The sequence below is a fragment of the Anas acuta genome, chromosome 5 (genome assembly GCF_963932015.1).
Source record: "Anas acuta chromosome 5, bAnaAcu1.1, whole genome shotgun sequence".
NCBI lineage: Eukaryota > Metazoa > Chordata > Aves > Anseriformes > Anatidae > Anas > Anas acuta.
In genome coordinates, this window is record NC_088983.1 from 5002811 (window position 1) to 5017064 (window position 14254).

General features: G+C 46.4%; 1 protein-coding gene across 3 annotated transcripts in view; it reads right to left on the minus strand.

The window, feature by feature from the left end:
- ARMH4 (armadillo like helical domain containing 4) overlaps positions 1-14254 on the minus strand; it is a 53738-nt gene that overhangs the window by 3359 nt on the left and 36125 nt on the right. For all 3 annotated transcript variants that reach the window (XM_068682411.1, XM_068682412.1, XM_068682410.1), the window contains exon 6: positions 1312-1343. In XM_068682411.1, the coding sequence (XP_068538512.1) occupies positions 1312-1343 (32 nt within the window). The remainder of the gene's footprint in view (positions 1-1311; positions 1344-14254) is intronic.

Below are 14254 nucleotides of genomic sequence, written 5' to 3' on the forward strand. Positions count from 1 at the left end.
CAGAGGACAGTAGCAGATCCCCCAATGCTGCAAGAGGTTCAGGCCCTACAGAACAACTCTTCTGGTGAGTGGAACATGCACTCAGCTCATGGGGAAGGAAAGAGGTGACCAAAAAGATGCCAAAACGGACGAAGTGAAAGCTCTGGCTTCAGTGAGAAGACGCCCGATGTCCCCAAGCCTGTGTGGTGCCGGCTGGGTAGGCCCGGAGTGAGCGGGTGACACGCATGCAGGCTGCATGCACCCCGTCTTGGTGTCTGCTTGTTACCTTCACCAGGAAAACCATTCTCTGTCCTTTCAACGTTCGCTCTGGCTGAATCCCAGGCCAAGACGCTCTGCTTTGAGCAAAGATGGTGCTAGACATGCCTCCTTCCTATTGCGGGCAGAAAACCAACAACCCTTTCACTCCCCAGTCCTGGAAACAGATGCCCAGAGCCCTGCTCTCTTTCCAGACTTGGTGCTGCTGAAATTTTTTGGGGGTGACACTGGAGGTCTTTGCTTGCTGGGTGACAATCTGCTCAAACTTAGCCATGTGTTTTCAGGGGCTGAAGTTTCCTATCGAGTCATCATTCCTTGAGTTGTTTTTTGGTTTGTTTTTTTTTTTTTTCTATATTAACTCTGGTCCTATTCAAGAGTTTCTAAGCCCCGCTGAATTACAAAATGTTCTTGTCTTGAAACACTCCTGTCACCTCATTTCTAGCTTCACTGCTTTGCCGTCGTCAACATAGCATTTGGAAGGCTTCACAACCATTTCCAAATGTTAATATTTGCCCTAGGGTAGCAGAGCCTGAAAATCTATCAGAGACTGTGCCTGGTACAAGTCCTGATTCCACGTACCACCGCTCTGTAATGTCAGGGAGAAAAGATCAGGAGCTGGTATCTTTTCAGTCTTCCTGTGTTCACTCTTTGTCCTTCCAGGAGTTTGCAGCTCCTCCTGCATGGGGGCAGGAGACCCAGCGGCAACGCACAGCCAAGACTTGGGCTTAAAGAAAAGGGGTGGGGGCAAATTAGAGGGCAATAAAAAATGTAACTTGGGTAGTGCAAAGAGAAGGTGACTTTCTGGTGCAGACAGGTCCCTCAGACACCCCTGTTCCCCATCCTGCTCCTAGCTGCTACTCATCGGGGATGTGCTGTGGATTTACACCAATACACGCAGCAGCAGCATCTGGTTCATTGTCTCCCAGAGAAAATGTTAAGCCCCTTCTCAATCATCTTTGTAGAGATAATGAACTGTGCTGGCAAGAGCTTATTTATTCCTGCAAGTGAAAATGGCTTTGCTTTTAAAGTCATTGAGAGAAACACTGAGCCTCTTACCTTATCTTTCAGCTTCTCCATCCAGCTTCTCACTGAAAAATAAGACAAAAAAGCTGTAATCATGTTACTTATATTAATTAGTAACAAATGATAATGAAGGCATTGAAATAGACACTAATTAACTTGACAAGCTGATAACATTTTTCATTAGATTTCCTCTTTTGTTCATGAAAAAGAGCAAATGCAGCAAATCAACAAGAGAAACTCTTTATGTGAGTTGGCAGGCAAGAAGCTTGCTTTTGCCTGTGCAGTTCACATCTTCGGAGTGATTAAAAGAGGAATTGGGATCCAGGAAACAGGATTTCAGGTTGGGGGTTTCCAACCAGTACTTCCCATACACACACTGGGATCGTTAATAAGGAGATCACTTTATGGCATGGCCATCCCCTTCACTGGCCAGCTCTACGTAGATATTGCTCTCTCTGTTAGGCATAAGCCTGTAGAAATGCCTAAAATAAGTATTATTCCCTGTTTTTTATTCCCTTCCTCTTCTGGAAGCAGTGACTGCCTGCTTAGGGAAGTCACCAGGTACCACCTGAGGACTGGGAGAGCACTGGAGATGCTACGCTCCTAAATCAAGGAAAACTGTGCTGCCATCACGGAGACTTTCATCTCTAACAGTCAGTTTGAGACCCATGAAATATGGTACCCGAGAATTAAACGCCTTTAATGGCATCTACTTGGGGATGAAATATTAATCTGATCTCAGAGAACTGCAGGCGCTTGGCAGTGATTCCAGCAGCAGCTCTGCATTTGCCTGCACAGCACGGAGGACCAAATGCTCAGCATTTAAGGTATCAGCTCTTGTTTCAAGCAAGGAGCTGAAGGTATCAGGGCTCAGCAACTGTGCTTTAAGCCCTAAGGAAGGATCCTTGGTGCTCCAGGAGGACTTTGCTACAGGCACAAGGGGGATCTCGGCAGCACCAATGTCTTTCTGAGGGTTATTTCTCCCAGGGTACATCAGATCCCAAATGTAACACGCTGTTTATGGTGGGAGACCCATTTCCAAGCTTGCTTTCTTACAGAAACTCTCTTCAGAGCTTTTGTTAGCAGCGTTGGAGCCTGTCTGTTGGTGTGCCACTCAGGGTAGCCATCCTTCTGCAGTGACAGCACGGCTGTGAGGGTGCAGCTCCAAGGCCGTCAGCAAATTACCTTTTTATGTCTCTGACACAATACTGAGCAGCACAGCCGTAAGGAAGTAATAAGACTCGGCCCAGACATCAGCACCACTGAACCAAACTATGAATTTGAACAAGTTTGAAGGAATTTGAACACTCCCTTTTTTGACTGTCAGTAGCTTGACACTTTCCAACCAGAGGATCCTAAATTATCTAGAGGTGAAAAAAGCATGAAACAGGCAGAGGAGCATACACACAAATTCATCTAGCTCTGAAGGTAACTAAGGGAAAAAAAAAAAAACTACCAAGGAGACATACTTGGACACCCACAGCACTAGAAGAGGACAAGTGGACTTATCTGACCAGCTCTTCCTACCAGTTGTCCTGACTTGCATGGACTAACTCATGGTGCCACAAATACCCCAAACCAAAGGAAACCATCCCCAAACTCTTACCAAAGAGCCTTCTGATGACTCTCATTTTTTAACGATGCTGTTGTGCTGTATTCCAGGCTCCTGGGAGCAGTGACAGTGACTCAGAGGCCCACAGCAACAATCACAGCTTCAAAACTGCACTGCATGTTCGGAAGCTCCTGACTGATGTCCTCCATGCACATGTATGGACAGCTACACGCGTACCCTTGGTGTGTGCACAGAGCCACCTAAAGCTGCCACGATGCCCACCTGGCCCCAGCTCAAGCTAAGCACAAAGCCTATTTTTGTGCCTTTCACCCTAACTGTGTCGGATCGGTGATCTCATCAGTAGCCCTCCTGCTTTCTCGTAGCTGAACAACAACAGAGCCTCTAAAGCAGCAATTAGCTCCGAGTATTTCTGACAGTTCACGTGTAGGGCTGCTATTTCCACCAGGGGATGATCTAATGACACTCTACTCCTTGCTTTCACCAAACGCAAGCTCTGGCTTCATTCCCCTCTGCTCCACAGAACAACAGCACCACATCTCTTGGGACTGACGGATGCTACGGTACGAACCCAAACTTACTATTTATACAATTTCTTATTATTAAAACCAACCTCCTTTTCAGCAGGGTAGAGCACGTGTCAGATGCCTTCGGGAATCAGCCTAAAGCACCGGGCTGGCTGGCTGGATCTTGTGACAAGTCAGTGAGCATTACATTGAGCACGTTACAAACACTCACAGTGCTACTAAAGCACGGAATTGTTTTAACACCTCTGAGGAAATGACAAAGCACGGTGCCATTAAAACCGAGCACTTTTTGTTCCAATTATTCCCATACATGAGGACGCTAAGTGTGGGGAGGAAATAAGGCGCTTTTTCAAGTTAGGCTTGATATCTATGCTAAATGGCTACCATCAGTTAAATCTGGACTGCAGCCTCTCATTAGGGATAATTATACATAATTAATATTCTGAACTTAATCTTGGAAGAGGAACACTGCGGATGGCATCATCTCAGAGAAACAAAACACTCTCCAAGAACACCAAGAGACTTGCCAATGAGGCCAGGCAAATAATCAGTAACAATACTCCATTCCATGTGTTTTTCATCACCCCCCCCCCCTTTTTTTTTTCCTTCCCCAGACACTGAATGTCCTGAACAAATGGCAACAGCCTCGGGGTGTGAAATTACTAACACGGGGCCTGCAGTGCCAGCCCTACTCCATGGCATTTTAAGGATCATGATCAGTACAAACTCTGCCTCAGCTGAATTGTGAGCCCTGGGTTTCACAGGGAGTTGAATTAGACCAGCGTGGAGCCCCTCTGAAAACGACGTGCATAATCTGGCCTTTTCTCAGTGATTTATATAATGTCTGCATCTCTGCAAATGAATTTTAAATAACGTACAGCTTCAGATCACCGACAAAGGTAATCTCAGTCTGAGCAGTGAGCTGCACAGGGGGTGAAATGCCTGTGCCAAACACAGAGCACGTCTGGAACTGGCATCAGAGCAGCCCGGGATGAGTTCAAACAGTTGCACGGGGCTATTTTTAGTCATTTTTACCCCTCAAAAGCCTGCAGACAGCTATTAAGAAGCCATGGTGCCAACAGCAGGGAAGTTACGCTCACTAAACGAGGTCCAACAACCCCTTTCACCCCTGGACTTTGCGATGCTACAAATCCAAACCAGCCCTTGTGGGAGATGGCTCTGGCTTCTGCATCAGAAACCCAAAGGTCCAGGTGGCCCGGGGTGAGTTTCTTCGCTCTAGTACACATTTATAGCCACATTAATAAGTGGCTTGCAGCAGGACAGCTCAGGTAAATACACCACACCTCACCCATCAGCTACTAGCACCTCTTCCCACCTCATCCCATATCTTGGCTCCCTGGAGGGGGCTGCAGCTCTTTGTGCCTCACCTGCACCTCCGGGGCTTCCTCCCACTGATTTAAGCTGTGGTTTCAGAGATAAAAACAAGCAGTTTAAGGCTACAGATTATTCGCCTCTAGGATACTTCTGAGGGTGTGTTCCCATCCCTCAGCTTCCCTCTGCATCCCACAGCTTTGCATCCCCTGTAAGCAGTGTATTAGTGAGCTTAACCAAACTACTCATATAAATAAATATAAATATAAAATATAAATATATAAAGAGTGTGATCAGATATAATTTACAACAAAGCATCATAGAGGGAGAGGTCTGGAAGCTGCTTGCAAGTTCAGCTGCAAAGGTCCTCCAGCAGCGAAGAATTTGCATGATTCACTTCAAGGAAAAATCCAGTGTTTTTAACTTCTGACTGAAAAAAATAAAAATGGTTTAGTATGACAGAACATATTCACTGCAAGTCTCAACCACAGCCTGATGCTTTCCTCCCAGGGAAGAGCCCGACCTGGTGGTGCTGTGCTCTGGGATCTCTCAGCATCCTCACCTTACAGCCCTGCAGAGCAGAGCCCCTGCAGGAAGGGGCCTTGTTCCACATAACTCACCCAAAAGGAGAGAGGATGTCCAAAAGGAGATGGGAGATCTGGGAAAAACACACAAAACGTGTCCTCTGCAGTGACTCCTGTGGCTACCACACATCCCCACCATGGAAAAAAGTGGGTCAAACGGTACAGCTAATAGCTGGGCTCTCCTTCCCTCAATCTTATGGGTGGCCTTTGCTCACAAACTCACTTCTTGCTGCTATTCGGAGGACTGCTCACCTTCAAATACGTTCTTCTCTGTTGGTCAGGCCTTCTGAACCTCAGACCCGAAGGCTGCAGGGTGCCAGGGCCAGGCTCTGTGTTTCCACCCACTGTAACACACTGCCAGACCTCACCAGAGCCTTTTTCTGCTTCCCTCACTGCTGCCCACAGAAATCAGGAGCACAAGGCCTCTGGGCTGCATGCTTTGTCAACTTGTAGTAATCCTCGCTGCCTAATTATCCACTCCAACGCAACGATAAGGCTGCTTAATGATGCTGTTCGTTCATTCATTCCCTCCCCTCTCCAGATAAGAAAATGCAAAAACTGCACCTCCTGGTGATGATTGCGATCAATAATTTGTGCCCTCACACCACCAGTTCCAGCTCTCCCTTCCTCTCTTGGAGGCCCTGCTATTTTATCTTGTCACTTTAGCTTCCATTTTATCAGCTTGTTTTAATCATATTCCTTTTTTTGATCATCTAAAGCGACTCTGTTTTTCCACGACAAAGCAGCACATTATCCCTCTGCCCGGCACACCTCACTGCATTTTCAGATCCAGAGTTTACATTTTCATCCCAGAACTGCGTGGTGATACCAATCTGCATACCCAGCACCTTCTCTTTCAACACTTCTCCATCGTGACCACAGAGACCAGTTCTGAAAATGTGGCACCCGAGCTCCTACGTGTGCCCAAAAGGGCAGAGAAAAGGCCTGAGGAACCCCTGCATGGCTTAAAACAAAATTCTGACCTTAGGACAAAATTCGGACCTGACAATTACATCTGTACCTCCTCAGATGTAACAGGCTGGGAGACCTGCACAAAGTTTAATTCTGAGACATCAGAAAATATCAGCCACTTGTATTCTGTCAGGGCATGAAACAATTTTGCTCCAACAGCTCCCGGTAATTGCTTTCATCTCTGTCTGAAGACAGAGCACGGGCCTCCCTCCCTCACCCAGCTCTTTTTTATAAGCTCACAACCCAGGTAAGACATCTCAGAACAAGACCCCCATTGCAGCAGATGCTGTAGAAAACAAAACGACCAGCTTGGCATATTTGCAAGAACGTGGGCATTTTAAATATGTACCGGTGTGTGTCACTGCAGGGGAGGAATTCACTGCGCCCTGCAGCCAAAGCAGCTCAGCACAACTCTACCAGCACTTTTTTCTCTAAAACAAATGTATTCACCTGTTCCAGGTCTGCTCATCACCCTGCTCTTCCTCGTCACCAAATGGCTGGGATTTGGTGCTGCTCCTGGCCAGGGCTAACAGCGAGTGGTGGGCAGAAGGAGCAAACCTTGTCCTTAACCTTAAGACTTTGCTACAGAGACCACCCTGGCAAAATAGCTGGCTCATCTGCGGTGAGAAATGGGATGTTACAGTCCTCTAAAGAAACTGCAACACCTCCACGGCATGCGCCAGAGCCAGCAGCTTGCTGTAGGGAGCTCTCCTCCTCCCTCCCTGACATACCCAGAGGCACACCCAAACCTCAAGCTCCGCACCTCCTTCCTGTGCAGGAAGTATAAAAATAAAGAAAAGATTGATTGCTTTAAATCAGTCTGGAGACACCAGGCAATCTGTCCTATTACCTTACAGACTTCATCTCTTTCAGGTAAAACTTTCTGCTAAATGAGGCTACAGAGAACAATTTTGCAAAAATGCTCCGTGCTTCGTCTGCTCAGCTCTGACAACTTAATGGCACAAGACTGCACCAGCTCCTTTTCCTTAGGAAACACAAAGACCAATTTACTTACTAGCACAAATAAATAATACAGAAAATGGCATTTTGCTGGGAGGCAGCATATTTTTAATTCCAGAAGAAAAACTATTTCTACTTGATGGGAAATTTGATGAATGCATTTCTCTCCATGCCCGATTTAAAAAGACTTGAAAGGCAGATAATCAAAGAGTCAAATCAACAGTTACCATTTATTTTTTTCTGGAAAAAAAAAAAATAAACTTCTGCCAGGCAAACTTTGAATTGACCAAGGTAACTTGCACAGTTCCCATGCAACAGTCTGTTTTTGCAAAGTAAAACTGAATGTCAGGTGGCTGTGATGGGGGGAGCAAAAAAGCCAGAGATGCTGCAACTGGAGAGAGCCCCACGCATCTTCCCTCTGCTCTCACAGCATCCCTCTGCTACTGCAGGACGGCAGCAGAACAGGCACTGTGATTGGGCTGAGTTTCTTCAAAATCTCCAGCTGAGGCCACGTGTTCCTCCTGTCTACGGAGAGAGGTCGTTTGGCCATGCTGCTCCTCATTCCACCCGTTCACTTCAGCCTTCTCGAAATGCAAGCCACATAAACTCCCATGTCTTCCTCACACGTCCTTAACTATCTTAAAGGATCAGCAGTTAAACAGCAAAATTTCTCTGTACCTCAGTTTAAGTCTCATACTCATCAGGTCCTGAAAAAAAATCTTGGCTTGTTTTTTTTTTCCTTCCTTTTAGAGCCAATGTACTTTTCAAAATCATTTTTCCTGGGGACGCTGTATGAGTGATCTGCCCGCAGCAAGCAATACTGAAATGGGGTACTTTCCATTTTTGTATTTAGGACAGAGGATGTATTTTTCTTATTTTGGCTGGAAAGATGCAGCGCTTGTCATGAAATGACATAAAGATCAATAAAGTACTAAATGGCTGGAAATAAAAATGATGGAGTTGACTTTCAAAGGAAAAAATAGATATCGAACTCCGTTTTCTGCAAACAATTATTCTAGTAATTAAACCACAAAGCCCTGAGCATCGATTAGATGCTCGAAATAAAATCTGATTATCTCAGAGACTCATGTTCATGCAAATACTACGGAACATCAGCAGACCGAGCAGTGTGCAGTGCTAGTCACAAGAGGAAGATGTATTTGCCTACATTTGCTAACAACAACAAAAAAAATCTGATTGCAAATTCTTTGTGCATCGAGAACCAAACTGATTCTCACCGCGATGCAACGCTCCTGGGCTGCAAGTAGCCAAAAAGGGGCTTAAGGTTCCTGGCTTGGACACCGGTTCGATAGCCTCGCAATTGACTTCTTGTATAACCGCAGGCAAGTAAATTAATCTCTGCTCCTCCATTTCCCATCCTTACCATGGGAATATTACGGGCATACCAGATAATGTTTAGTTTGTCTTTTCTGTTTCTCTTGCTTGTGTCAGACTCTTCTTCCTACATATTTTAATGGCCTTTACTGTAATATCACCATCTTGGTGTGGGATGTTTTAGGGTTTGCAAGCTAATACAACACAAATAAATCTACCACATAAATCACAGTAAGACAGTGTTATTCAGAAACAAATGCTCTTTAGGAGGCCATTAGTTTGAGTATCAAAGTATCTCAGGTGCTAAGGAAAAACAAATGTATTGACCTTTCCCTGCTCTCATTAGCATGCACTCAGACAGAACACGGTAGTGCTTACTCTTGAACGCAGAACGTGCAGGGAAGTTTTTAACAAACGCTTGCAGGGAGAAGCAAATTGTCTTATGAATATAGGACCAAAGAGAGAATAGCTCTGCTGCTCAGAAAGTGGCTCTGCTCATGTTACCTGTGACAGAGCTTAATACAGAAATTGAACCTGTCCTCACTCCTGCTCCAGGAGGGGGGTAACAGACCACACTCAGCCTTCTCCTAAGTGGTGAAACTCCACTAACTTCAGCAGAGCTGCATCATTTCTATCAGGGGATGTGCCCTGTCCAGGTGTTTGCCTGTGGTGTCCAGTGATACTATACTGCAATAACCTAAGAATTGTGTGTGGCACCAGGAGAAGCCCAGCTGCAGAGAGGAGGTGACACACAACTGCTACTCATCAATCTGTGCACAAACTTCCTACATGGTGCTAACGAAGGGTCCACGAAAAGACACTGCTTCATTTAATGCACATAGGGCCTTACCTGCTGTCCACTAAGGTCAACATGAACCTGGCTGAAGACCATACGTATATGGTCTTATATTTATATACCTTATATATTCAGTCCCAAATGGTCAATATCCATCTCCACCTACGGTAAAATTCACAAGTCATTTAAAAGGGGACAAATAAATAATCGAGTCAAATAAAGGCTGACTTTTTAAATTACTTTTTGCTTGGAGTCTTGATGGGCAACTCATACCTGCAGAGACTCAGCAGTCACTTAATCTCTCCAAACCATTTCTCTTTGAATGCGACAGGAGAATCACAAGGTGCAAACGAGAGAAAAAAAAATAATGTAGTGCTACAATTGTACAAAAATTTAAAAACTTCTGATCCAAATCATAAACAACACAAAGGAGCATCTCAAGCCCTAACAAAAAGGAATGCCTTGCTCAGCAGCCTCCTGATATGCAGAGATGGTGCCAAAGCCTTCAGCTTTGCTGTCGCTAATCGCCACCGAGATGAAATATCTAGCAACGCCACATGTCAGTATTTTTTTCAAGCAATTTTTCAAAGTAAATTATAGCACAGAACAAGCAAACCTAGGCACTGCCATGTCTCAAACACCACCCTGCAGCACGGAGCTGTTGCACCTCCCTGCTGCTTCTCGGGCCAGCATGAGCTGAGGGCACAAGGGAAAAGCAGGCAGCACCCCTCGGCCAGGGCTCCTGCTCGTGGTGTGCTTTGCTGGTGAATGCAAATTCAAAACTGTCCCGAGAGGACCCAGCAGTAAAGGACCTGCAAGGGTGAGACAACTCGCAGGGCTGTGGGGACATGGTGACTCTGACTGTCACCAAACACTCCTGCGGTGAGGTCCTACCAGGCTGCCAAGGAGCACAAGAGGAGAAGACCTTGCCCTGTTCTTCTCCAAGCTGGGCTGGCCATGGGACAGGTCTCCTCAGTGGTAAAGTCCACAGAGGTGCTGAGGGATGCGACAATTCCAAAATTAGGTGCATGTAAGGGGAGATCAGGAATTGCCCAAGGAAAGCAGGAAAAGGAACAAGGCCTAGGTACGGTCACAATTTCTAAGCCCAATTCTGAGCCAACTGCAATTGCTGCAACACCACAAATGAGGTGTAAATACACCAGGTGTAAGCTGAGCAGAAAACACTGTGGTGTTTGAAACAGAAGGAAAGGGCTGGGATGGGGGCAGGACACAGGTCCTCTATCCCATTTTGTGTCCTAGAGCCTTACTGATGGCATTACTACCAAGGGGCAGGGTTTCTCTCCCCATGGTGAGACAAGCGATGCTTTTAGTTTTGCTGTCTCAAAACAAGCAGCTCCAGGACATCCAGTGTTTGACTGGAAAAGCCAAAATGGATCCAAGCACCAACTGCAGGACCTGCTCGAGGCTTTCAGCAGGGACATGCCTGCAGAAACCCACACGTCCATGCCCCCCTCCCTGCACCACAGTGCTCAGCATCCCCAAACGAGGGCAGCTGGAGCTGTCACAGGCAGGCACTGCTGCTTGCTGCAGGCACGGCGCTGATGCTCAGTTAATGCTCTGGCAGCCCTCACACCTTGTCAGGCCTGCCGTGTTTCACAGGCTGCCTGTGAAACAAGCCTGGGTTGGGATAACTGAGAGCAGATTTATCCTGCTTCAGACACATTGTGTGCCATCTCCTGGGCCCTCAGCTTGCTCTCCAAAAAGCAGGAGCCGAGAGTATGGAAAGGAGTGAAGGTTTGCCCCATTTGGGGAGGTTGGAGGGAAATAAATCTCTAATTCATTATATATCCTGACATTGAGGATCATACCCTCGCACTCTGCACTAGAATATCTGTCCTGAAAGTGAGCACGTGCCTCTGGCCCATGCGATGTGCTGAACCCTGATGATATTTGTAAAGCATCTCCTTGTTGCAGGTTTCCCATGGTATTTCTAAGAGTTGCATCCATGTTCCCTAATGGGCAATGAGAAGCCACGTACAGATGTCTGTAACAGGCTCAGACAGTCTCAGTGCTAGGATGCAGAAGCAGAAACTCTCTTATAAGTAAAAAAACAACAGCTTGGATTATTCGGCCATTAAAAAAAAAAAAAAAAAAAAAAAAAAAAGAAAAGGAACAGAACAGCACTGACTTCTGTAAGTACATCCTGCAAGCACCAGGACAGGAAGAAGAGGTATGGAGAAAGGTAAAGCTAAATTGTTGCTCCAAGGACAAAGGGACCATGGACACTCAAGGCCAGAAAACGAAAGGCTTCTCATTCCCAGAACAAGGCTCTCTTCATTGCGTTGACCACACCTCAAAGTAGCTCTGAGATGGAGCTTGCCAGCAGAGGAGAACGGTATGGGATAGCTGTCCCTCACAGAGAAGTGTGGTGGTCACCAGCATCTCAGGTCAGTGAGCTGGGACCCCTCCCTCTCATCACACCAAAGCTTCTCAGTGGTGTGGCAAAATTATCTTTTACCACCCCACGGAGAGAAGCCCAGAAATGATGAAATTTTCCCATCCTCACCAATGGGAGTCAAACCTAGCCTTGATCAAGCAAAATGAGGAAACAGTCTCAGGTTGCGCCAGGGGAGGTTTAGATTGGGTATTAGAAATAATTTCTTCATGGAGAGGGTGGTCAAGAGCTGGGACAGGCTGCCCAGGGAAGTGGAGGAGTCCCCATCCCTGGAGGTATTTAAGAGATGTGAGGTGGTGGCACTGAGGGACAGGGCTCAGTGCTGGGACTCGGTAGGTCATGCTGATTGTCGTACTTGGTGATCTTGAAGGTCTTTCCCAGCCTAGATGATTTTCTGATCCTATGTTTCTAAACTGTCTGCAATATGCCTGTGAATGGGGCTTGGGGATCACCTTCCTGACTGTGGCAACATTTGCTATAGCACTGACCAGAACAAGCCTGGAAACCTCGTTTAGAAAATGATAACTTATTTGCCATCAGCACAGTAATTATGTCTAAAACTTCATTAACATGGAAAAGACAAACAACAAATTAGAATCAAGCATCCACAGTTAAACTAAAAAGCCATAGCAATTCGTTGTTCTTTTCAAGAAATCATTTTTCATACCATTTACTGTGAATGAGGTCTCATTACGTTATGGTATTTAGCTCTTCCACCACTTTTCGGCTTTGCAGCTCTATTAATTGCACTCGCAACAGTTCTCTAACATAAGCAAGCAGTGATATCTTCATCTACCAACTGGGAGTGCAGACCTGATGGATCCAAATACAGGGTTTGGATATCTACAGCCAAAAGGAGGTAGGAAGACCCAAGGCCAATGGAGAAAGCAGGGCCAAAATCTGCAAATATCTTGAGCACAGCCATAATCCTGTTCCAGCTGAGAAGAGGAATTTCTATTTCAACACCAAGAGGTTCAGACCAGTGCTGAGCTGTGCCAGTCTCACCCAAAGCCCTTTTTTACTGTCATAACAAAATTACCTAGATGACACTTCCCATCCAGCTAATAGCAAAGCTTCTTATTGCAAGTTGGGCCACGCGAGGCAACGAGTGCTCAAAGTCAGTGGGTATTTCTCTGTAATAATGACTCACACACACGATGACAATCACCAAAATGGTTTCACTCAGCCTGCGCCGGCTGACGATAAAGCGAGCCTGACAGATGAAAACTCTGCTGGGAGGCAGAACGTGACAGCCTTGATGACGGGTTATCCAAATGAAGGAGCCCCAAATATATTTGGTAGATAAAGCTGGAGAAGGCAGCTCCCTTTTAATGGGGGGGGGATGTCTGATCTCAAACACATTCACACTGAGAAGTCTCTGAAAGGGAGTGCATTGAGGGAAAGGAGCAATTTTCATTTCTGGCTGCATTGGCAACTTCAAGGTACACACCTTGGGAGGCTGCAGCTTTTTTTACTTGGTGTTTTGAAGCAGCACGAGGCCAAATTCAACCTCCAAACAAGCAGGCCTGGTTCCAGGGGGCTGATGGTGGGAAGCCCTTCTGGCAGGCCTCAGCACTGTGCAGGACAGTGGAACAGGGCCTGCATCTCCTGGTTCCCCCCCAGATTGCACCTATAGCACACAGAGGTGCCCTGGTTGGAGACAATAAACTCCAGACCAAGCACCAGCCCTACCTCTGCATCCATCTGGCCTCGCACCTTTAGCCAGTTAAGCATGAAGCTCTGTGGAGAAATGAATGTCCCAAAATCCTGTTGAAGTTTGCTGTCACCTGATGAACCTTGAAAAATTATCATCACCTCCCAGCCAGCTCTGCATGCTCCTACAAGTGAAAGGGTTAATTCATCCTCAGATTGTCTGTTATCTGCATTTTCCACTTATTTCAGTAATGGCACAGAGCACCGTTCCTGCCCAGCTGAGAGGTTAGATAAAAGTCTGGGTGACTCCAGTCTCCTTGGGGTTTGCTGCTGTGGCACACAGTCACTGGTGCTCCGTCTGGAGAGCTCAACCTGAATGGTGGCAAACCCACCCAGCTCTCCTAAAACACACCTCAGAGCATCAAGATGTGCTTTGTAAAACCAACAGATGCAGTTTTAGCAGCGAGGCCATCTGCAGAGCACACCAGCTGCCCTGCTCTTACCCATGCCAGCCTTTCACAAGAGAAATCTGCCCAGGAGGACGGGGATACAGCAAACAGGATAGGATGCTCCTGTGCTGTTTACATTGATGGTTGTGCCCTTGGTCTTCAAAATGCCTCAACACAAAATCAGAGTTGTCAGAGGATGCTTTATGGCATTTTCTGCCCCAATCTTTCTGCTCAGAAATGAATGGATCTGGTGTTTCTCCAAGCAGATTAAGATAATCTCTAACGATTTACTTACACTGAAAGGGCATTACCCTGATTGGAGCTGGTCAGAGACCACTCTCTGATGAGGACAGCAACAAGATGAGGCTCTAAGAAGACATTT